The sequence below is a fragment of the Maniola hyperantus genome, chromosome 21, assembly GCF_902806685.2.
Source record: "Maniola hyperantus chromosome 21, iAphHyp1.2, whole genome shotgun sequence".
NCBI classification, from domain to species: domain Eukaryota; kingdom Metazoa; phylum Arthropoda; class Insecta; order Lepidoptera; family Nymphalidae; genus Maniola; species Maniola hyperantus.
This window is the reverse complement of record NC_048556.1, coordinates 1285101-1309554: the sequence shown is the minus strand read 5'-3', so window position 1 is coordinate 1309554 and position 24454 is coordinate 1285101. Positions and strand designations below refer to the sequence as shown.

The 24454-nt window shown below is 39.2% G+C and overlaps 1 protein-coding gene across 3 annotated transcripts in view; it reads right to left on the bottom strand.

Moving 5' to 3' along the window:
* Past1 (putative achaete scute target 1) overlaps window positions 1-24454 on the bottom strand; it is a 41618-nt gene that overhangs the window by 10534 nt on the left and 6630 nt on the right. For 2 of the 3 annotated variants that reach the window (XM_069505905.1, XM_034980134.2), the window contains exon 2: window positions 13031-13096. The exons of the other annotated variant lie outside the window; for it this stretch is intronic. In XM_069505905.1, coding sequence (XP_069362006.1) covers window positions 13031-13096 — 66 coding nt within the window. The remainder of the gene's footprint in view (window positions 1-13030; window positions 13097-24454) is intronic. 3 annotated transcript variants of the gene reach the window in all.

Below are 24454 nucleotides of genomic sequence, written 5' to 3'. Positions count from 1 at the left end.
TAGGATTTTAACTAAGATCCCTAGTTAATAGAAAAACCAGCAATACTACTGGACTTCTTCTTTCTAATAAAAACTGGTCATAATATGGGATAGAATACAAATGCACGACGAACAATAAATGAGTCGTGTAAAGTTAAACTGTTCTCATATCACATATCGCGCGATTGGCGCATGCCGCCAACATCAACGGCTCTGCCTCATTGGTGTCGCGATACCAATCAAATGCACATCAAACATATAAATAGAAGCACACAAGTGACCCGTTGAATTGTATTGATGAGACGTGTACTGACTACTGCCTCAAATGTAATGTGTCTATTTATGGCGCTTGAAAGGATACGCTGCTTTCTTTTGATGCAATTAACGGAAATTGGGACAAGAAAGTAGGTAGAAACTTTGAAATACTGAAAAATGTATCCAGAACACTTGAGATTCCGCACGTAGTTTTCCTAATTATAATGTAGATACTTACTAGAAAAACATTTTGACAACATCCTAGTTATGGGATCATTAAATTCGTACGTCGCGTATGAACTATGAAGTCTCGGAAACAGGCTCTATTAAGTACATAAATAATTTCAAAATCATACTTATTCTGTTCATAGGATGTTGTTAAAATCGCCAATCTCATTAAGTGATAAAGAGTAAACGTAGGAATGATAGCTAATGAAGCGAGTGTGACAACAGACGTGTTGCAAACTGCCCACTGCACAGTGCCGCCTGAGACCCCATAGCGCCGCGCCGGCCCACTATTGAGTACAAGTCAGAAAGCAAGTGATATTTAATTGCTTAAAATGCACATAATTCTGAAAAAATCTCAATCAAATAAATTGGTGACCTTCTCATGACAGTTTTACATTTTGCGAAGATGATCATTTTACAAACAAAATCATGCAGCATCGGGATCCGAAAATCGATGCACACGGGACAAGTTACCTGCAAGTGATGTTTTTTTAGAGGTCAATCTATACAGAAGTAAACTATGAGAAATATATCCTTCATAGACACACACAAATCCTTCAAAACACATCATAATAACATAATGAAGAGAGTGAGTAGGTAGAGTACTGTAGAGCAAGGCGAAGGCGAAAGGGCAGTCGGCAGGTGCAGTGAAAGTGCAGGAAACTCTCGAGTCGGCGAGCCGCCGGGCAGTGGGCAGTGGGCAGTGAGCAGTGGGCAGGATACAAATTACACGCTATGTGTACACGGTCCCAGCTCTCGCCTTCCAAAACGAATGACTGGCTAAGAAGCGCTAACTGCCAAGTATTTCATATCGGGAACAGTAAAAGCATTGCAGTATGCGATTAGGTAGAAGTTACAACACGAACTATCTGAGTTGGACTCTATTCCAAACTTTTATCTGTGTTTTTATTTTCCTTCCTACACCTCTTTCTGGGATTAATCTACCGTTTATTATGTTCCTCATAACTTTTCTATTTATTTATTCAAGTTTATTTATTTGTGAATACCTACCTGAATATATTTCAGTTGGTATCATGTATTCTACCAGTTCGATGTACACAATCTTAAAACTTATCACTAATTTAGTTAGTATGTCTACTTGATACTTGATAGTCACAAAATACTTTAGCTATCAGACATCACGCTAATGTCATCCACTCATCGTCAGGTCAGGGTGGGGAAAGCTGTTCTTGTGAAAGCCTAAATCTTGTGCCATCTTCTTTAATTCAGAGTAAGCGGAGAACGTGCCCGTGTAGACACTTAGAGTCCTACCTCTACTACCCAGGACTTTAGTACAAAAACACTTCATCGTACAACAACTATAGCTACTCGACCGACCACACCCACTCGCGGACTAACAACGCGATTAGAGGCAAGTCGCGGCGACCGGACGACGAGCGGCGACTGTCGGGAGTGTGTGTGGTCCGCCAAGGTCCAGCTGCTGGCGGATGCAGGTACCCCGCGCTAAGGAGGATGCTCTTCCGTCGCCACTCGCCGCACACGGCGGATAATGACCACACCGACACGTCAGAGTCCTGACGACCTTCGTGTGAGGACAGGGACGATGTGAAATAAACAACAACGATTGTAAATTTGATAATCCCGACCCATATTATAAATTCGAAAGTGTGTTTGTTTGTTGGTTTATCGGTTTGTCCTTCAATCACGTCGCAACGCAACGAATCGACGTGATTTTTTGTATGTGTATAGTTAAAGACCTGCAGAGTAACATAGGCTACTTTTATCCCGGAAAATCAAAGAGTTCCCACGGGATTTTTAAAAACCTAAATCGCGGGCGGACGAAGTCGCGGGAACATGTCCTTCTCCAGGATGCAAGCTATCTCTGTACCAAATTTCGTCCAAATCGGTTGAACGGTTGGGCCGTGAAAGGCTAGCAGACAGACATACAAATACACTTTCGCATTTATAATATTAGTATGGATTTAAACGGCCTCGATAGGAGCGCACGGACAAAGGTCATATTATAATAAATAAGCAAACTGAACAATAACAAGCAACATTCAAGTTCAATTCTTACTCAAGTACGGACTATCACGATAACATGCTACGCTTCACATAACAATGCGAATATTATTTGCATTTTTAATTTTATTTTATTTGTGAAATACTCACTAAAGAAAAGTATGTATAAACTAGCGGATACCCGACGTGTGCGATTACGGTAAAAAAAACTACAAATCCATCTTCGTATTATTGCCTTTCCAATGAAACTAGTTTGGGGCAAGTCCGGTTGGATAGTTTCAAAGTGTCGGACTAGGTAAAAACATTTTTTGGGTAAATAGAGATGATAGCGTTGACTAGGTGCGTGATAAAGGCAATAGATATTATAACGTGTGGTTAGCGATGTCTGTCGGATGTCTACATACAATGGCACTTAGCTTGACGTGGAGGTACTTAGGTAGGCGTAAGTGATAATGATGCGCACTGCGGCCTTCAGCAGTGCGCAAGCACAGAATATGTCACATTGGAATCACTGCCCATATTATAAATACGAAAGTGTGTTTGTTTGTTAGTAGTAGTTTGTCCTTCAATCACGTCGCAACGGAGCAACGTGATTTCCAATTGAACACATCATCATTACAATTTTAACAGAGACAGAAACGCCTCAGTCCCTCGTCCCTCGTCCATTCAGGTGATTCAATAAACTAGGGAGTGCCATTGACCATTAGAGAATAGAGAGGTACAACTGTCCACGTATACTCTACATTGTACAATGCCAGTGTTGTTTTGTAATTTGTTATCTAATCTTGAGCTATCGTAATATCGAGTGTCGACTGTCGATACTCGATACGTACAAATTGTAACGATAAGCGGAATACGATTTGCTTGTAAAACAAAATTGATCTTTCTGTACTGAGTTTCACTTCTATTAGGGTCTTGGACTGTAGTAATAAAATGAGGTGATTTTTACGCTTAATTGGAGGGAAAAAGGGAATATTAGGCAGCAATTAACTTGTTTATTCTTTAAAAAAAATAAAAAACTAATTGTCCCCAATAACTCAGTAGTTAAGACGCGAAGCACGTATGAAGTGAAATGTTCGCGGAAGTAAGGTTTATTTTGCTACGGGCCAGTTAAGAATTAAAAACATATTAAAAGGAAAACTCTGGAAAGTGCTCAATACGTAATACAGTAGTACATTCTCGGCTGTTTAGCTCGTTCACGTTCTGCAATAGTGCACGTAATCGTGTATTTATTTATTTGAAAAGTTAGTAAAGAAAGAGTAAGTTATTAAATGCATTACCTACTTCTTTATGATATATAAATTACTAGCAGTTGCCCGCGACTTCGTCCGCGTAAAATTTCTGGTTTCTCATGAGATCTGAAATTTTCCTGCTGCAAAAGGCCTCACTTACCTACTCAGTCAGTCTCACCTTAAGGCACGGAACCCAGAATACCTAAATGCCAATTTTCATATCTCTAACTTCAAAAACATAGGATTTTCATATAACTTTTCAACCCCCAATTTCACCCCCTTAGGGGGAGTATTTCGTTAGATCCTTTTTTTATCTGATACCTATCCCCTAAAAAGAACCTACGTTTCAAATTTCAAGTAAAAATAACAATAGTTAAAACTTTTCTATAAAAAAATTGCTCCCCTATTTTACTTTCATACAACCTTCAACCCCCCCTTTCACACCCTTAGGGGGGGGAATTTTTCAAAACCGTTTCTTAGCTGACACCTACGTCATAGAAATAACCTACCTTCCAAATTTCAAGTTTGTAGGGTTTATAGTTTCTGAGATTTCGTGATTAGTCAGTCAGTGAGTGAGAGTGGTATTTCTCTTTTATATACATATTTAGATAGAAGATTAGAAATATACTCTTACAATATCCTCTGTAGTCTGTAGTAAAGTATGGCACTGTAGATTTCAGATTCTATCGAATTATCAGATTTGAACAGAAGGCAACAAAATTCGCTATGATTTTGTCGGCGAATGATTGTCATCTAGCACTTTAAACTTTAAGTATCAGATATAACTAAATTAAACTTCAACTAATTAGCAACAAAATTAAATGAAGGCAGTTTCGTCCGCGTGATCCACAAATTGCAAACCCATATTTTTAAGTTGAATTTTCAAAAATCCTTTGTTAGGAATGTCTACGTCAGGTCGTGCGTAGGATGTAGCCAGATCCAGCCCGTCGTCGGTTTAAATGTGCGTTGATAGATCAATCAGTCACCTTTTCCTGTTATACATATATTTAAAGAAGAAAGCAGACGAAATACGATTGAAATACGATACTTCTCCAGAAGCACGACAGGGTAAGAGCAAACAATAAAACATTCTTCACACGCTCGGCCTCAAATATTGCCGATGTATGATAGCGCCGCGGTGTCTGTGTAGTGTGTAGTGTGTGCTCACTTGTCTGCCACTTGGGTATGAGGTATCGGTACAAAGCCAGCACGCCGCGACACCGGGTTCCTCCGAGTACAATACGTACCTACATCTGTACGGGACTTGATGTGATGATCATCACAATCATCGCAATAGGGATGATGTCGAATCAGCTACTTTTTATCAAACGTCAAGAGGCTTGCTTAGTAAGTCGATCGACAGTTTTCACACACTGACAACTTTGAGAACATTAGTTACACAGAACTGTCAGGCATGCAGGTTCCCCCCCACGTCACCACGCTCCCCCTCTTGCTCTTAACTCCCTCGCAGTTTTACTTTTATGTTTACGTAATTAATTACAACTCCAAGAATTGACAATCAAAAAGTGTACAATGGTACCTACTTTGCATAAATGGTTTGACTTTGACTTTAATGTATTCCCATACCTAATTCCGAAAAGTTAGAGGTCCGTGTCTGTACTCCGTACTCTCGGAATAGGAGGGCGTCGTCTTACCACTAAGCTATCACCGCTATCACCTTGCCTACAGTAACAAGTAAACAGCTTTGAGCCCGCACTGCCAGTGACCTCTAGTACAATCTGACCCAGCACCCAGCACCCAGCACCCAGCACCCAGCCAATGCCACTCAAATGCGGGTCGGCACTCGCCAATCGATATTTCTGTGCACTCACTTTGAAATAATTTGGGGATACAAACCTGAGGATATATTTATGTATATACATATACTGTATACTACCGTGGTCAGGTCTCAGGAGCCAAGTCACGAAAAATAGGTAATTTAGAAAATGTATCAAATATCGACTCAAGATCGACTCTATTTCTACTAACATTCATTTAATAGAACAAAAGCAAAATCTAAATAAGCATCTACTACTAGCCATTTAAATACGAACAATGCGAACCTAAGCCTTGTCAGTTGTTACAGTCAACGATCTCGATGTACAGTTTGAACGGTTAGAGATAGAGCAGAGCGATTGAACACAAAGTGGTACCACTACAGTATAGTGTATGGTATGATGACGATAATCGCAACTGTAAATGGTTACCCAGCACTCCATGTCATTGTTGTCGACACTCGAGCACAACGGTCACGTCCACCTACAGCTATCGATATATTGCATCGATGTTAAACGGATAGGATCAACTCTATGTCGGTTTCAATTTATATATCACTAGGTGGTGCCCGCGACTTCTTCCGCGTGAATTTAGGTTTTTTTAAATCCCGTGGGAACCCTTTAATTTACCAAGATAAAAAGTAACCTTTGTCACTCTCAAAAATCACGTCGATCCGTTGCTCCGTTGCGACGTGATTGAAGGGCAAACCAACAAACAAACACACTTTCGCATTTCTAATATAGGTAGTGATTATGGCAAGTATTCTTAATATTACAGTAAATTGAAGTTTCTTGCTGGTTCTTCTCGGTAGGAATAGCGTTCCGAACCAGTGCAGTGATCAATGCTTTTGACGACTCCAAAAGCACTTGCAAAAGTTTATTTGAATGAAAAATGTTTCAATTCTATTTTATTCTAAATCTTACATGTTGTATAGAATCTCTAACTATTGAGCAGATTGTTAGGTAGGCATAGGTGCTCTTTCCGCGAAGTTTAGCTGCCAGTAGTTACAAGTAAGCACCAAGTAACAGTACAAGCTTACGTCAGTGCGCAGCGCAGTGGTGCACAAATATGCAGAAGAGGAACAACTGGAGCGACTGCACACAGCGTGCTGCGTGATACCGGAAGTGCGGTGTGGGCTGCGCGTGCGCCGCATGCGATATTGTATACGAGTATGTACTGGAAATATTATATTACGTCGACCGCCCAGGACTGCCCACTAGGGATGAAATTATCGATATAAGACCATAGGCAAAAATATACAAACCCTGCTCCTCCAACTCCTATAATAGCTGTATTTCTATTATCATGTAGTATATCCATGAAAAAATCACATCGCCGTTGCTCCGTTGCGATGTAATTGAAGGACAAACCAACAAACAAACTCAGTTTCGCATTTATAATATGGGTGGTGGTGATCAATGAAGTATAAATAGCGCAAATAAATGAAATGAACATTACATATAGTTGCAGTACAATAGATTGACAAAGGACCCTCGGCGTGCATTTACGCTGTTCAGCTCAAGCCGCTGTCGTGTCACTTAGTGGCGAAGTGAACCAGGAAGCTCTAGTTATGAGTGACATTGTACATAGATACAAGTCCAGAAGGTCAGTGTGTCAGTACTCAGTACCGCCGCGACAATGGAGGTAGGCACCGATTCACTGGAGCCAACTGTCTCTATAGAGAATGAATCTAAACATACATCAAGAACATCAACGCAGGGAGCCGCTTCAGGCGGGCGCAACACCGCAGCGTGTAAAGTTCCTGAAGCGGACTATGTCCAACAGTGGACGTGTATCAGTTGATGACGGACGACATTAGATTCGTTGATTATAGTGATAAAGCCACTGGAGCGGATATGACAAAAGGAAACAAAGGATTTTTAGCTGCGTCCTCCACAACAGACCGGTATTGTGCGGCGCCAGTCATCGGGCGCAGTGCTGGCAGACACAATGGTCCAGAGATGCGAGTCACGCGGCCCCATGTCACACGTCACAGCGGACGCGGGCGGCGGCGGGCACAATGCCCCGCGCAATTAACTCATAGCCAGACCGAGCGATATAAACAAGCCATTTAGATCACTACTCGACTAAACACCCATTCCAAAAGTCGAAAGAGCCTCGATAGCTCAACGGTTAAATTAGTGGACTGAAAACCGAAAGGTCGCCGGTTCAAATCCCACCCGTTTTATTATTGTCCACACTATTGTCGTACCTATCGCCTAGCACAAGCTTCCGGTATTATTGTGTAAATTGGTAAATTAAAACTACCTGACTATTCATAAGTACTTAAAAAAAGTTTACATGAATAAAAAAAAAATCTATTCTATTCTATTAGTCAGCAATTAACTTGGCTAATATTCTTTATCCAAATCTTTATCTTTATTCATTAAAAAAAAATTGAAACCATACCTAGTACGCGACAGGTCGAGATAGCAATCTGGGTATAAGGCAGAGGGACGCCCCGCACACCCGCACGTTACACCCGCACGTCACGCCCGCACGTCACACGCGCTCGCCCTCCCCCTGAGATGTTATTACATAATATTGTCCAGTAGAAATGTTTTGCCTTACATACTAGGCATGCAAAAAACTTTGACGCGCGTGGCCTTTGTCTATGATAAAATTCAAAATTCAAAAATGTCTAAGTTGAAAAAATTCAATAATATTATTTAGAGATTGTGTATGGATTAAGTTTGTAGTTCCTTGTTGTAAATCATGGAATCCCGCAAAGTAACGCCCGCTTGTATACAACTTGTAGCTATTGCAATGCAACAAGTAGAGGTGCATCGCCCAGTTTGCGACACGTCGCGCGCCGGTTGCACCGACAGTCGCTATGCATTCACACGCGATCGTTTACCGTTTACGTAATCCAGTCCACTAGTGTACTAACTATTGCATTCCTTCCTGCAATTATTTTAAGTGTCAGTTAAAGTAACACCGTCACCGACACGAAATGCTGACGGAAGCTGACCGATATTCATTGCAGATTTTAATTAGGGGATTATAAGTTTTGATCTACAGTTTTATTGCACAACACATAAATAATCTTCTTGTGGCATACAAAAATAGTTAATAAAAACCGGCCAAATGCGAGTCAATCTCGCGCACCGAGGGTTCCGTACTACTGTCGTATTTTATCGACATTTTGCACGATAAATCAAAAAATATAACGCATAAAAATAAATAAAACTCTATTTTAGAATGTACAGGTAAAGCTCTTTCATAGGATAGTCGATAACCCACCTAGTACATTAATCTTACTTTGAAAGTTGAAAATACTAATTATTTTTTCAGGAAGACATATTTTTTGTGTGATGTAACCACAAATTCACAGTTTTCGGATTTTCCCCATACGTGTGCTATAAGACCTACCTATCTGACAAATTTCATGAATCTAGGTCAACGGTAGGTACGTATTAATATAGATATATTAGTATAAATAATATTTGATACAGAAACAAACATCATTTGATAGCATGCGGCGCGCGGCGGCGCGGGCGCAGTGCGCAGTCGACCTCCGGCGAAAGTGTCGGTCGCGCTCCCATTGTCAGCAACTATACAGGTCGCTATACCTAGCTACAGTGTGAACGACACAGTTACACCATATCGATGTGTTGCTGTACCTTTCGTTGTGTCTGTCCTTCCAACCTATCTAATTACTGTGAAAAATTTACCTAGAAAATACATCTTCTGTTTATTTATAGACTAGCGCTTGGCTGCAGTCAGACCTGGTGGCAAGTGATGATGCAGCCTAAGATGGAACGCGCTTGCCTAAAAGATGCCTATTCACTCTCGACTTGAAGTTACCCATATTAAAATTGGAGAGGAAAACTGAGGCCGGAAAAGCGTTCCATATCTATAGCAGCTCGAATTAGAAACGAGGAGGCAAATCGCTTCGTACGTATCCGTGGAATTTCGACTACGTAAGGTTGCCTGGTCCTGACTCCTGGCCCAGTCTGTCTGGGCTTTTTGAAATTCAGTAGGTCTATTCGGGAAAACCGGCATCAATCATTATTACAATCGCAATTGTTGTGATTGGTGAGCGAGTGTCGGCCAATCAGAGATGATTGCGATCTATGCCGCTATAGCTGTCATTTTGGGCATGGGCTCTTTGAAATTCTGACTTTGATGTCAAACATGATCCCATAAAGATGAATCGACACCACAAAATGGATTATCTTAATAGAAGTGAACATGTTTTATGAGTTCCGCGGCAACCCACGTAAATAAATAATTCATGTTCCCCGTGCCCGTGCGATCGCTTTACGCTGTCCATTTCTGCAATAAGTAAGTACCCAAGTAGAGCAACCAGTCTGAGTTTATCTGCAATTTTTATCTACGCAACTTGATCATTAATCGAGACACTTGATCTTTAGTTAATTTATTTTTAACAAATTAAGTAATCTGTACTGTACAAATAAGTAATACCTACTTGCAAAACACGCTGTGGGGAACTCAAATTGTTATATGATCGGTTTTTGGTGACTCACTTTTATTCTTTTAATGATAAAGCAACGTATAGTATGGATTCTGCTAAATTCAATAATTATTTTAATCATAGTATTACGTAGTATGTACTTCAATATTCGTCAGCGTGTCGAGTATTGTGTTTGTACATTCACACATTTGCTCACATCTCTAAACAGTGAGTCACAAGTAGTCACTGTTACTAGTTACTACTAGGTGACTAGGTAGGTACTGACTGGGTACTGGGTACTCAGTAGTCAGTACTCGCCGCAAGTTAATGCGGAAACGTAATTAGGGGCAAACGTTAGCTTGATCTATGAACTTACGCGCACCTACTTCTGTCTACCCAATAATGCACTGTAGAGTGGGAGTACTCTTCACACTCATTTTCATAAAAACGAGGCACGGAACCCTAAAACAACTATTAGTTATCTGTCGATTGAACAGTGACTACGAACGAACAGCTTCTATCGATGAGCACATTCATACAAAGTTGAACAAAAAAATGTCTTAAACAAAAGTGATGAATAATGATATCACGATTCGCGAGGAATTCTTCCGAGAACCCACCAGCCACGCCTCATAATATGTACAGGGCGAAATTTTTACAACAGTCAATGAGCGAAACTGAAAATATTAAATAGTATTCTGTGCTATTGTGGAGAGTTTAGGTACATCGTTTCGATTTCAAGTAGCCAATAACCATCATCAATCATTATATCGACCGATACACGTCCACTGCTGGACATAGGTCTCTTGCAGGGACTTCCACACGCCACGGTCTTGCACAGCCGCTATCCAGAGGACTCGTTTGATGTCGTCTGTTCATCGAGTGGGGGGGGTCTTAAAAAGCTACGCTTTCCGATGCGAGGTCGCCTTTCCAGCACCTTGGGACCTCTAACGTCTATCAGTTTTTCGAACTATGTGCCCTGCTCATTGTCACTTCAGCTTCGCAACCCGTTGAGCTAAGTCGGTTACTCTGGTTTTCCTCATTTCTAATAATATAACTAAAAATACCAATTTTGAAAAGAAAGAAAGACAAACGTTTAGTTTTGAAAGTTTCATTTCTTTTCTCTACAACCGTCGCAGATTCTTTAAGTTTAGTGTAAAGGCCACCAATACCATAGTACCAATTTTCGTCTCACTGATCGCTCCTAAAATATCACCCCTTCAGGTGAGGCATTCACTGGCGACATTCTCTAATATCGGCTTCGTAATCTTATCTATATTGGTGATTGAGTTGAAGCGAGCTGATAAAAGTAGAGTGTAGAAGCGTCATAACTGCACGTGTCATGTTAGGATAGTTCCAATGAATGTCAAGGCGCGGGTGGCAGCTAAGTGGTAACTCAAGAGAAGTGTAATAACTACAGGAGGATAGTGTTGATAACTAACTATACCAACAGTCCAGTACAATCAGAGCGATAACGCTTTCTCCGCTGATACTATTTGGACTGCTGCGCTGGTACGGTGCTCGAATAACAACTTGAGCAAATACGCAATATCAATTTTTAAGTCCCTTTGGCGGGTCCAAGGGGAGTTCTACCGCGCTAGAGCTCGCGATTGGTTGATCAGTACCCCTTATTTCCCGTGATACGTCAATTTTCCCCCACTATGTTCTGACAAAAAATAATTAGTTAGGTTAGGCTATTTCAAAAGTCAAATTAAAGGGTAACTGCGGTTAACGCACTCATTCGACACGAGTCCGTCAAAATACGTTCCTTTTTGTTTTGTATGGTAGCTTATGACATATGTCAGATATTTTTTATATCCGTATTTTCACGGATTCGGATCGGATGAGTGCGTGTTCGCTGTAAGGCATCGCAGTACTAAATGGACAAAATTAAACATTTCGAGATCGTCGGTAAGAGCTTCGTATGCAATTGAGCGGCTTCAGGGCGAGCAGCCTCAACTTGAGGCAAGCTGAGGCTGCCAAAATGGAAACGAAGCTCACTAAACGTCCCGACTCGACTCCTTTGAGCGCAAAAAACTAATAAAATTGCAAAATTGGGCATTTGCCTTATAACGCGGCGTGCCTCGACCTCCAGCTATAATAATAATAATAAATAAATAAATCATTTATTGTTTCACCAAAACTCTAGACAAACTACAAAGACTGAGACAAATATACTAGAGCAGCGGCTCCGATATAGAGTTAGAGCCGCGCCATTTGACAACACAATCAGCGGCCGCGCATCGGGACATGCAGACATAATCATACTCATTTAGATGACGAATTGATCGTTTTATACATTGAATTAGGTCATTTTTGTATTAATTTTTCGAAACAAGAAAAAATTATTTAATTAATGATTTGAAGTTTCGCGGTTTAACGACATATTAGGTATAATGTAGATAACGGGTACATACAACTATTAATTTGATTGTTTTATTTGTCGATATATTTCTGTGTATCACGACCCGTGCAATTGGGTCGAAATATTATACTCCACAAATCAAACATCAAATAAAATAATATATCGACAAATGAAACATATCAAATTAATCGTGGTATATACCCGTTATCAACATTATAATTAGTTTAATGTTATCTTAGAATGTAGCATAATATTTTTTTATTTTAATTACTGAAGTTCAAGGTCAAGTTTCTAGATCTCTCGAGGTCTTTACTTAATGGGTCAAACGGTCGTTTCAGCATGACCTTCGTCAAATGAGTACAGTTCTCGTCACGAAAGTTGAAACTTGTAAAAGGTGCAGGTACTTGCAAGAGTTGAAAGTTGAAATCGATGCAAAAGCGCGCAATCGACGCGACAGTAGTGACGTCACAGCCGCACGCGACTGTCGCGTGGACTCATGTGCGTCCTACGGAATTACACCTTATGTACAGTTGGCGGTAAAAATATTTGACTGACGAACAAACAGCGGGGCAGTACAGCCACCTCCGCTGTCACGCCTTACTTATCACCAAATATAATAAATCATCTACTGCGCAGGTTTAACAGTTATTTTATATCACATGAAGTATAATATAGATAAATGCAAATAGTTTTGACGTAGTGCTGCCTACTGCCTTGTACAATGTTTTCAACTTTCGTGACGCGCACTGTAGTCACGTTGGTGGCATGTCCCGGTGGTGGGCCAACACAGCTTACCTTGCAGGAAGCCCCGCTTGGCGTGCAGGCCCTCCAGGCTGTCCAGCGCGCCCGCCGGCTCCTCGCCTTGGAGAAACACAACTTTACTATCTCATGCGACAAGGCTACAGCGCGCCACCAAAGTTGAAACTGGGTCCTGACAACCGCCACGGCAGCATCACGGCACTAAGTTACTCTGAACCCATCGCCGCGCCACTACTACGCGTCTCCTCTCAGAGTGAGAAGGGTTTAGGCCATACGTCGCTGGCCAAGCGCGGAGGCAGACAGCCTTTGAGGACATGGCGAGTTCTCCATGGCCTCAAGCAAGCAAGTGACATTTGATTGCTTAAAACGCACGTAACTCCGAAGTTAGCGCGCACAGTGCACGTTGCACACGTTGGTCCAAGCTGGTATTGTGTGTCTATTTAATCTATGATCTGCGCAACCCGCCATATTGTAGCAATTTCAGATGGACTGCTTGTTTTGCGCGCATTATACTGTTCTTCGATACTACGTATAAAACCAAAGGATCATGACGAGTATTAAGCGCATAAAATCCCCATTGCCCCATTCCTCGGCCTATCGAAAAATCACCCACTGCAGTGTCAAGGGCAGACTCCAACGTCTCTTACGTGACACCAGCTGCCGTGGCGCTGTCTCTTCAGATCTTGATAAGTATTATTGATTAATATATACAGCCCTCGCGACTCAACCCTGCACGGTAACCGCACACTTTCAACTTTCGTGACGCGTTCTGTACCAATATTTACATGCGGGACAAACTTATGTTAGGTGATATTGAGGGCATTCAAAATAATTAGAAACTCAAAGAGATTTAAAAAAGTATTATGTAAGTACTGTAAGGCTGGTAAATTGGGCGGAATAGAAATATACCCGGATACGGAATAATCTACCACCTTACAAAGATTAGAGGAAAAAAAAAAATAATTTTAATTTACTTTACTTGATCTATCTACCTAGTAAAGAATAGAAGCTAGCCGTCGACTCCCTTGTAATGCATATGAGGTGTTATAAATGAAATTTGCTAGATGTTAGGCAAAATTGTTTTTAATGTAACTTTTACCGGGGTCGCTTAATACAGAATGATGGCTAATAATGCTTAGTTATTCTAGCTTAATGCCAAGACTTAATTTAGATACATTAGAATGACTTAGGTAGATAGTACATAAGATCTATGTTTTAAATTTAAGATGCCATTGGCATGGAATAGACAATGACACAGTAAAATTCATAAAATTGTTTCAAAATAAAAGCTCAGTAGTAAAGACAGGGTTCTTACTGTACACATACACTAAGAAGGTTCACTAAACTGTTGCAGGATACAAACATTTGCTTACTTGTAGGTGCGAAGACTGCAAGGTAGCTGGACGGCATCGGCCAAGATCCAAAACTCAATTTATTTGATTCTTCACAACCGAAATGTTTCATTACAAAGATTTTCACCAAGTCTTATCCATAGCAATTAAGTTGTCAACGTGAATGTGCAAAAGAAATAAATACGAAAACCGAAAAACGCAAACGGAAAACTAAAAACGTAAACGTAAACCCTGTAACAAAGAAAAACAAGATTATAATTTGTGCTGTGTGAAAATTTCGACACGTGGAATTTTCCCGATCAAACACAACTCACCTATTGAACTCCTGGCCACCAATGGTTTTCAGAAGTCCACCCACAACCCATTATCCTCATTTATTTGGGAAGTTAAAATAACTGGAACTGAAAGAAATCATGAGATTAGGATTTTCTCTAACCAAACCGCCATTTTGTCGAATCCACATTACTTGATTTTTCACTCACCATAACTGATGAAACATTGAAAATACGTTAGGATGACTAAAATTTATGACTATTGTATTTTTCCAGGCGAAGCCATGGGCGAAAAGAAGTGAGATTTTCCTGGAACGAAAAAAATTCGTCTTCACATGTTGACTCCAGGAAAATTCTAAATCTCAGCAATCGGTGTTGCCAGACGCAACCCGAGTGTGGCCGCACTCATTTAGTTTGATCATGAAGCCAATTCATTTTTGAATATTTGCGGAACCTAAGGATATATTATAAGAACCGTTTTGTTAATGACTTAACAATAAACAAATGATATTATGGTTTTATTTAATTATTTTGTTTTATTTTTACGACAATTGACAACGAAGCAAACGCCATCTATTGTGGCTCGAATGAACTCTGAACATCGACCCACGCGTAGTTCTGCACCTTGATGCTAGGTGGCACCAACATACTTTGAACAAAATAGATTTTAATTAAAAGCGAAACGCTAATTAGTAGTTCAAAATTTACAACGTCACAATACTTCCCCTCCTACGAAAAGGTTCAACAGGTTGAACCACGCTGCCCTCAGCGTCATCCAACAACTACTAACAATTTGCCTGATACAAACAAAAAAAAACACAGAAGTTACGCGTGAACGCACATCTACTACTAACAAGGAAAATTGTCTAACAAAATAAATATACTGAAAACAGTGTAAGGTTTTATACATTATACTTAACTACACAACCCTAACTTCTAAAAAGAATATATACAAAAAAAAAACTTCATGGTGTCTAAGACACTTGAGTGGAAACATCTTGGCATCATTCTTCAGCTGACTGATAGAATGCGTCTAGGCCTACGGTGGTTCACTCTTTTAAACTACCATCTTAATATTTGTTACTCAACAAATACGGAAAAACTGGTTGTGAACGGGTCCATCTGATATGGCAACCGTTCTCTATCCCATTCGGAAAAATAAAACCGAATCAAAATCGGAATATGAGAAAAAAAAAACGAAATAACTCTCCTAGAAAATAGATCTCGGAACAGAATCGGAAAAATAACAGAAATGATCCATTATCTAGAAGGAAAACGAAAACAAAACACAAAACCCCCCCTTTTCGTTATCCCCAAAGTACGATATTTGCATTTTTACTTTCTCAACCGGTTGGTCTACCACAAGCATTCCAATCATCACATATTCATCCCTACATACATCCACTACATTCCTCCTCAACTGAACCATGGTAATGTAACTGTTAACTCAGAACATCACTACACTCATACAAATTCCTAATTGAATATTGATAACTTAAATATTCAAACAGTTTAGACCAAACTAAGTAATGGCAAATATCTACTTCTTAATATCCTTAATATGCCAAGTGCCTATTGGGTGGTTGTCAGCTACTCTAACTAGTTCGTAAACCAAAGGTGACAAAACCTTGACAACCCTGCACTTTTCATACTTAGGTGCCAGCTTAGCTGCGAAAAAATTTGTAGCGTCGCTTTGTGGATAGGTCTTTTTCCACACTATGTCCCCAACAGAATAGCTTGCAGACCTACGCCTTAAGTTGTAATGCGTTGCATACTCTGCATGAGCCTGAAACAAATTTCTCCTAACCTGACCAAATATGTCCTCCAAAGTTCCAAACTTTCCTGCGTATTCCTCCCTTGGAATTCCGGCCTCGTACTCCTTATCCGTGTCCTTATAGAAGGAACCATTTAAAACCGGTTCTCTAGCGTGGACAAGGAAGAACGGGGAGAATCCAGTGGATTCATTAACCGCACTGTTTATGGCGAACTGGACCTTGTACAGGTTTTCGTCCCAGGACCTGTGGTTATCTTTCACAAAAGCGGCTACAGCAGTCATAACAACCTTATTGTACCTCTCAACAAGGTTAACTTGCGGAGTGTACAGTGGTGTGTAGTGTAATTTCGGAATATTATAACGCTTAATGAGATTACGGAATTCAGATCCTGTAAATTGGGACCCATTGTCCACAATCACAGTCTCTGGAACACTATGGTTCAAAAATACAAAATTCTCTAGCGCTTTAACAACAGCGGCACCTGTGGCACGCCGTAACGGAAACAACATTGTATATTTCGAAAAACAACACGTCACCACAAAAAGAAATGTAAATCCTGATTTAGACCTAGGCAAAGGTCCGACTAAATCAGCCGAAATGACCTGAAAAGGTCTCTCGCAGACTTTAGGCTTCCCTAGCAGACCTGGAGTGGCTGATGTCGTGTGTTTATACGCAGAGCAAGTATCACAATTCTTAACGTACTCAACCACGTCCTTATACATACCACGCCAAAAATATCTGAGGGATAATCTGCGATGAGTTTTGAACACACCAAAATGACCTGCAGTTGCATCTGCATGGTTTTGTTGCATAATTCTAAGGATGTCGTTCTTGTGGACTACCTCTTTCCAGTCGAACTCACTGAGAAGCTGGTATTTACATTTACTGTAACGATATAGTTTATCGTTCAAAATACAAAAATTCGGAAAATTTGCTGGATTGATTTTACAGCCATTAAATGTTTTGTCATACCAGTCATCTACCAAAACTTGTTGACTAGAGTTATCATTACGATCACCAACTACATCTACGTGTATGAGTCTCGACAAGGTATCCGGAACTACATTATCACAACCCTTCCTATGTTCGATAACAAAATTATACTGTGATAATCTACAACCCCATCTGGCGAGTCGTCCTGAGGGATTTTCTAAATTTAAGAACCACTTTAGGGATGCATGGTCTGTGATAATTGTGACTGGCTTGGAACCAAAATAAGCCTGAAATTTCTCCACTGCAAAAATCACAGCTAGAGCCTCGCGTTCCGTCGCGCTGTAATTCCTTTCGTTTTTATTTAGGCTCCTACTGACATACGCAATGGGATGATCGCAACCATCGGTTTCTTGCGTTAGCATACCGCCAACACCATATGCAGAAGCATCACAATGTATTTTGAATGGTTTTTCAAAATTCGGTACCGCAAGAACAGGTGCGGTTACCAACGCATTCTTCAATGTATTAAATGCTACCTCTGCCTGTTCGCTCCACTCAAATTTAGGTGCGTTCTTTCCTTTACTCGTTAGTCTATTGAGTGGTGCAGCGATGGTTGAAAAATTCCTAATAAAGCGCCTGTACCAAGAACAAGTGCCTAGGAAAATCTTTACCTCCTGTGCAGTTTTTGGGGTCGGAAAGTTCAAAACTGCGGCAACTTTTCCAGGATCTGTGCGTAAACCAAATTCATCCACTATATACCCTAAATATTTCAAAGAGTTTCTAAAAAAATTACATTTATCAAAATTTATGGATAGTTGAGCCATTTTTAGTTTATCCAGAACTCTGTTTAATAAAATTAAATGGGTTTCAAAATCAGCAGAACAAATAACAATATCATCTATATAACAAAATACTATTCCATTTTCAATATCACTACAAAAATTTTGATTAAATAACTGGTCCATTAACCTCTGCTGTCGTGCTGGTGCACCGCATAGGCCAAACGGCATGACTTTAAATTTGAATAACCCTCTACCAGGAACTGTAAAACTGGTTTTTTCCTGAGAGTCGTTAGCTAACGGAATTTGCCAGAAACTTGAACTTAAATCAATCGATGATAAAAACCTTGCCTCTTTCAAGCTATCTAGAATTTGTGGAATGTACGGTATTGAGTATGAATCCCCCTTTGTCACTGAATTTAATTTCCTGCAATCTAGGCAAAATCTCCAGTCTCCATTTGCCTTTTTCACTAAAATTGCTGGGTTATTCCAAGGGCTTTCACTCGGAGTAACTACGTCCATTTCCAGCATCCTATCTAACTCTTTACTTAAAGCTTCCTTCTTTTCGGGAGAAAGTGGATATTGTTTTATTTTTATTGGCAAGGCATCACCGGTGTCAATAACATGTTCAATTAATTTTGTTCTACCCAATCCAATTTTCTCTGAAGAAATATCTAAAAATTTATTTACTACAGACTGGGCTAATTCTTTCTGTTGAGATGATAAGTTTTCAAAAGAAGTGATGGTATGAATTTGTTCATTATCAATCGCACAAATATTGTAAAATTGAGAAGGTGCCTTAATTAATTCTAAATTATCAAAAATGCCAGGGGCTAACTGAAATGTTTTCCAAAAGTCACAGCCAAAAATAACATCCGCTATTATAGAGGGTACTACAAAAAATTTTATTATGTGAGTTACGGAATTATAAGTAATCGGAATAAACATATAACCCATGCAATCAAGTTTGTCTCCATTTGCCACTGAACATGTGGTATCAATACTGCTATGCAATTTATAACCGAATCTCAAAAAAACCTTGTGCGCCTGGTTACCCAAAATTGACGCGCAAGCACCGGAATCTAGTAAACCTGTAATCTCAAAACCCTCAACAAAAACCTTTAAATATGGCCTAAAGTCTCGTTTATCCACTGAATACAGAACTGTGTCAGGTAAAAGGGATGTTTTGTTGTTAATGACCAAGTTCTTTACTTGTGTCTCTGCACAGTTCTTACTAATTAGTTTTTTGAATTTTTGTCCGGAGCGGGTTTACTAATCGCCTTTTTACTACAACTTGGACATGTCTTTACTGTAAAGTTCTGACGTCCACACGAAAAACATCTAATAAATTTCGGAACTGTCCTGCAAAATTTAAAGGAATGGTTACCCTTGCCGCACTTGTAACATAGTTGTTTATTTGTTTTCGTAAAATCAGTGCCTTTACTTGTATCAACCTTAGGTGCAGGTGTGACTGAAAGTGTGTTTATCTGTTTTGTTACTTGTTTGTAAGCAAACTCTGAACTTAAAGTTGCCTTACTGTTAGTAGGCTCAGAAAATAAGGCGGAACGCTGCCTCGCAGCCTCTAGTTTGCGACACTTTTCCTTCAACATTGCGACAGACTTAATGTCAACAAGAGCTAATTGTTCTGAGTAAAAAGGGCGAATATTATGTAATAAAATTTGTAACTTTTGTTCTTCGGAAAGTGGTGTTGACAACCTTGAAAACATGCAAAACATTATAGCGAAATAGATAGACACAGGTTCTTCAGAGCCTTGTGTTCTTGCTCGAATTTCACCTAGCAACCTGTAGTCATAATCTACTGCATCAAATTCCTCTAAAAATAAAGTTTTCAATTCTGACCAAGACGAAACTTGACATTTGTTGCCTCTGTACCATAACAATGCTCGGCCTGTAAAAAGATGAAATGCAGAAACAAATAATTTTCCATCTGAAACGCCATAAGATCTTTTATATTCCTCAACGCGTTCGATGAAACTGCGCGGATCACCCTGTCCGTTGAAATTTAACTTCCACTTGGCAACATTTTTATCACCAGTGCAGTCAACGGCGGTACTCTCGGAATCCAGTGATTCGTCGTGAGACGACTCATTGTCAGCATCTAATCTGGAAATCAAACTCTGCAACTTTGTATGTAATTCACTCTTCCTACTTATTAAGCTGAGTTCGGAACACTGTATTCTTAAAATTCTAAAGTACAAATGTGAAGCTAAAGCTTTAGACCTACAGAGGGCATGTCTATCTTTAGTGTCAGAACACTTTTTTAATAAATCTTCTAAGTCTTGAAGTTTTTTAGTAATAACCCCTAACTCACTTTCAGAAGAGAAATCTGTCTCTAAAATTGATTCAGAAGGAATTTCCTGAATTAATTGTTTTAACTGTTTCTTTAAACCTAGCACTGTAGGTGCTGGAGTTTCGGAACGAATGGATACCTCATAACACAATTCGTCCTTCAAAAGTGAATGAAACTGGGCAAAAGTCTGTTCCATTGTGTTAAGTCAAAACACATTTAACAAAATATCGAGCTTGTGTAACTGTCTATGTTTAGCCTTATACAAATTGGTTAAACACAAACACAAAAGAAGTTATTTAAACTATTAAATATACACAAGCAAAATACACAACAAAAACAATATTCTTAAGTCTATCCTAACTATTTTATCAATTATGTTCCTATTCCAAAATATTGTTAATAATACAAGCACATATTATTACTATAGTAAACAAAATATAACAAAATAAACTTCCCAAAATTGAATAAATGATTGTAAGGTGCAGTATCACCTTTATGAGTACACAGTGTGTTACAACCTTTACAATTACAAAAGTAAACAGGCAACAAAGTTGCAATGAACTCTGACTAGCATATTATCTTTCAAAAAAAACAAAGAGATTGTGCAATGGTTTGATGGCTGTTACTTTACACTTTTAACACATAACCTAAAATACAACAAAATCTGTTTCTAAATGTCACTTTAAACTACCAGCATTCAATTAAACTTAACATGTTTTGTGTGTGAAGTAGCTTTTATCATAACCTTAACACAGCTCTAAACAAAATTTCAACAAAATAATGAAGTATCAAGTCACTGAAAAAAAATTGTTCATAACTTCATACTTGAACTTAATGTAATCTCTGAATATAGTTTATATATTTAGTTTCACAAGTTGTAACTCTTAGTATTTATAAATGTATGTGTGTAACTAGTTAACAGGACATAGCGTTTCAAAACTTTAATTATACTAAGTTACCGGAATTTTCAAACATAAGATGTACTTACTATTGAAAGCAATACCCAACAACAACTCAGTTAAGCAATGTTTATTACTAAACTGAAGGCAAACATTCACTTATACACCTCCAAGGTAAGTCGATAACATAATTAAACGGCATAAGCACCATTTATAAAGTGTTGATTAAGTAAGAAAAAAAAAACCAATGTTGGACTATACTCAGAAAATTACTTAAACTATCAAACAAAATTTCTAACTATTAGTTATTATTTAGTTAGTTAACCATAAAAAACAGCTTAGTGCTCTTTGCAATGTGTCACTACTTAGAAAATTGTACAATCAGCGGAGTACATTTCATAAAATTCACAAAATTTCTCAAAATATACTGAAATAACTATATAAAAAAACGTTCGGGCGCCATTTGTAAGGCTGGTAAATTGGGCGGAATAGAAATATACCCGGATACGGAATAATCTACCACCTTACAAAGATTAGAGGAAAAAAAAAAATAATTTTAATTTACTTTACTTGATCTATCTACCTAGTAAAGAATAGAAGCTAGCCGTCGACTCCCTTGTAATGCATATGAGGTGTTATAAATGAAATTTGCTAGATGTTAGGCAAAATTGTTTTTAATGTAACTTTTACCGGGGTCGCTTAATACAGAATGATGGCTAATAATGCTTAGTTATTCTAGCTTAATGCCAAGACTTAATTTAGATACATTAGAATGACTTAGGTAGATAGTACATAAGATCTATGTTTTAAATTTAAGATGCCATTGGCATGGAATAGACAATGACACAGTAAAATTCATAAAATTGTTTCAAAATAAAAGCTCAGTAGTAAAGACAGGGTTCTTACTGTACACATACACTAAGAAGGTTCACTAAACTGTTGCAGGATACAAACATTTGCTTACTTGTAGGTGCGAAGACTGCAAGGTAGCTGGACGGCATCGGCCAAGATCCAAAACTCAATTTATTTGATTCTTCACAACCGAAATGTTTCATTACAAAGATTTTCACCAAGTCTTATCCATAGCAATTAAGTTGTCAACGTGAATGTGCAAAAGAAATAAATACGAAAACCGAAAACGCAAACGGAAAACTAAAAACGTAAACGTAAACCCTGTAACAAAGAAAAACAAGATTATAATTTGTGCTGTGTGAAAATTTCGACACGTGGAATTTTCCCGATCAAACACAACTCACCTATTGAACTCCTGGCCACCAATGGTTTTCAGAAGTCCACCCACAACCCATTATCCTCATTTATTTGGGAAGTTAAAATAACTGGAACTGAAAGAAATCATGAGATTAGGATTTTCTCTAACCAAACCGCCATTTTGTCGAATCCACATTACTTGATTTTTCACTCACCATAACTGATGAAACATTGAAAATACGTTAGGATGACTAAAATTTATGACTATTGTATTTTTCCAGGCGAAGCCATGGGCGAAAAGAAGTGAGATTTTCCTGGAACGAAAAAAATTCGTCTTCACATGTTGACTCCAGGAAAATTCTAAATCTCAGCAATCGGTGTTGCCAGACGCAACCCGAGTGTGGCCGCACTCATTTAGTTTGATCATGAAGCCAATTCATTTTTGAATATTTGCGGAACCTAAGGATATATTATAAGAACCGTTTTGTTAATGACTTAACAATAAACAAATGATATTATGGTTTTATTTAATTATTTTGTTTTATTTTTACGACAATTGACAACGAAGCAAACGCCATCTATTGTGGCTCGAATGAACTCTGAACATCGACCCACGCGTAGTTCTGCACCTTGATGCTGGGTGGCACCAACATACTTTGAACAAAATAGATTTTAATTAAAAGCGAAACGCTAATTAGTAGTTCAAAATTTACAACGTCACAGTACTAAAAGCAAAAACTCAATTAGTTACTTAATAAAACATAAAGGGCAATCATTATAAGAACTACTTACTATTTTTATTAGCGCTTAGTCATAGATTAACAAGTAGATTACTGAAATAACGTGCCTACCCTTGTGACGCACTCTCACGCAGTATGCCTTTACACTTCACACCGAAGGCATTGAGGCTATCGACCGCGGACGAATGCGTTAGGAATTAGTTTAACTTCTAAAGGCGTATATAAAATATAGGCTCGCTTTTCCAGCAGAAGCAAATATATGAATTTATAATAAAAAATCTCGATTTAGTAATAAATTGTAAGTTTAAATGCACTTATTCATCATCATCATCAACCGATAGACGTCCACTGCTCTACATAGGTCTGTTGTAGGGACTTCCACACGCCACGGTCTTGCGCCGCCTGAATCCAGCGGCTCCCTGCGGCTCGTCTGATATCGTCCGTCCACCTAGTGGGGGGGTCTTCCAACACTGCGTCTTCCGGTGCGAGGTCGCCATTCCAGCACCTTGGGACCCCAACGTCTATCGGTTTTACGAACTATGTGCCCTGCCCATTGCCACTTCAACTTCGCAACCCGCAACCCGCAAATGCACTTATACTATAGGTACAATTGATGAATTCCTTAGCGACGAAGTTGCGTGGGAGCAACCGGCTGAGCTTTCAGTTCCCCACAAGATGTAGTGCATTGTACCTAACTTTTTATGATTTGAAAGGAGCAACTGCTGAGTTTCTTGCCAGCTCTTCTCAGTAGAACCTTCATTTCGAACCGGTGCGTGGTAGAATCACAGACAAAACATAAGACACGGTTATCTTACATGAAATAAATAAATGGATCCGGTCTTAACTCCGACAGTAGGTAAAGTAGCCCAGTTAATTCATAAAACAGATAATTATTTGGCTCCATAGAAATGCTACGATGATGATCATGATCAATGGGGACATATAAAAACAAGTTGCACATCAGTGCTCCATTCGGGATCCGCAGCGCGTCACAAGTTACAACTTACAACAATGTAGTTCAAGCACACTGCTCAAGGTCGCCAGCGTGGTCGTTCCGCGCCCTAATCGTAATCAGTTTCGTGACACTGGCGCTTCAGTGTAGTTTTTGCTCGGTATTGGTTAATGCTCTGATAACCGTCTGTTTCGCGTGACGAATTGATAACGACTTTGTGTATGTACTTTGGAGGTTT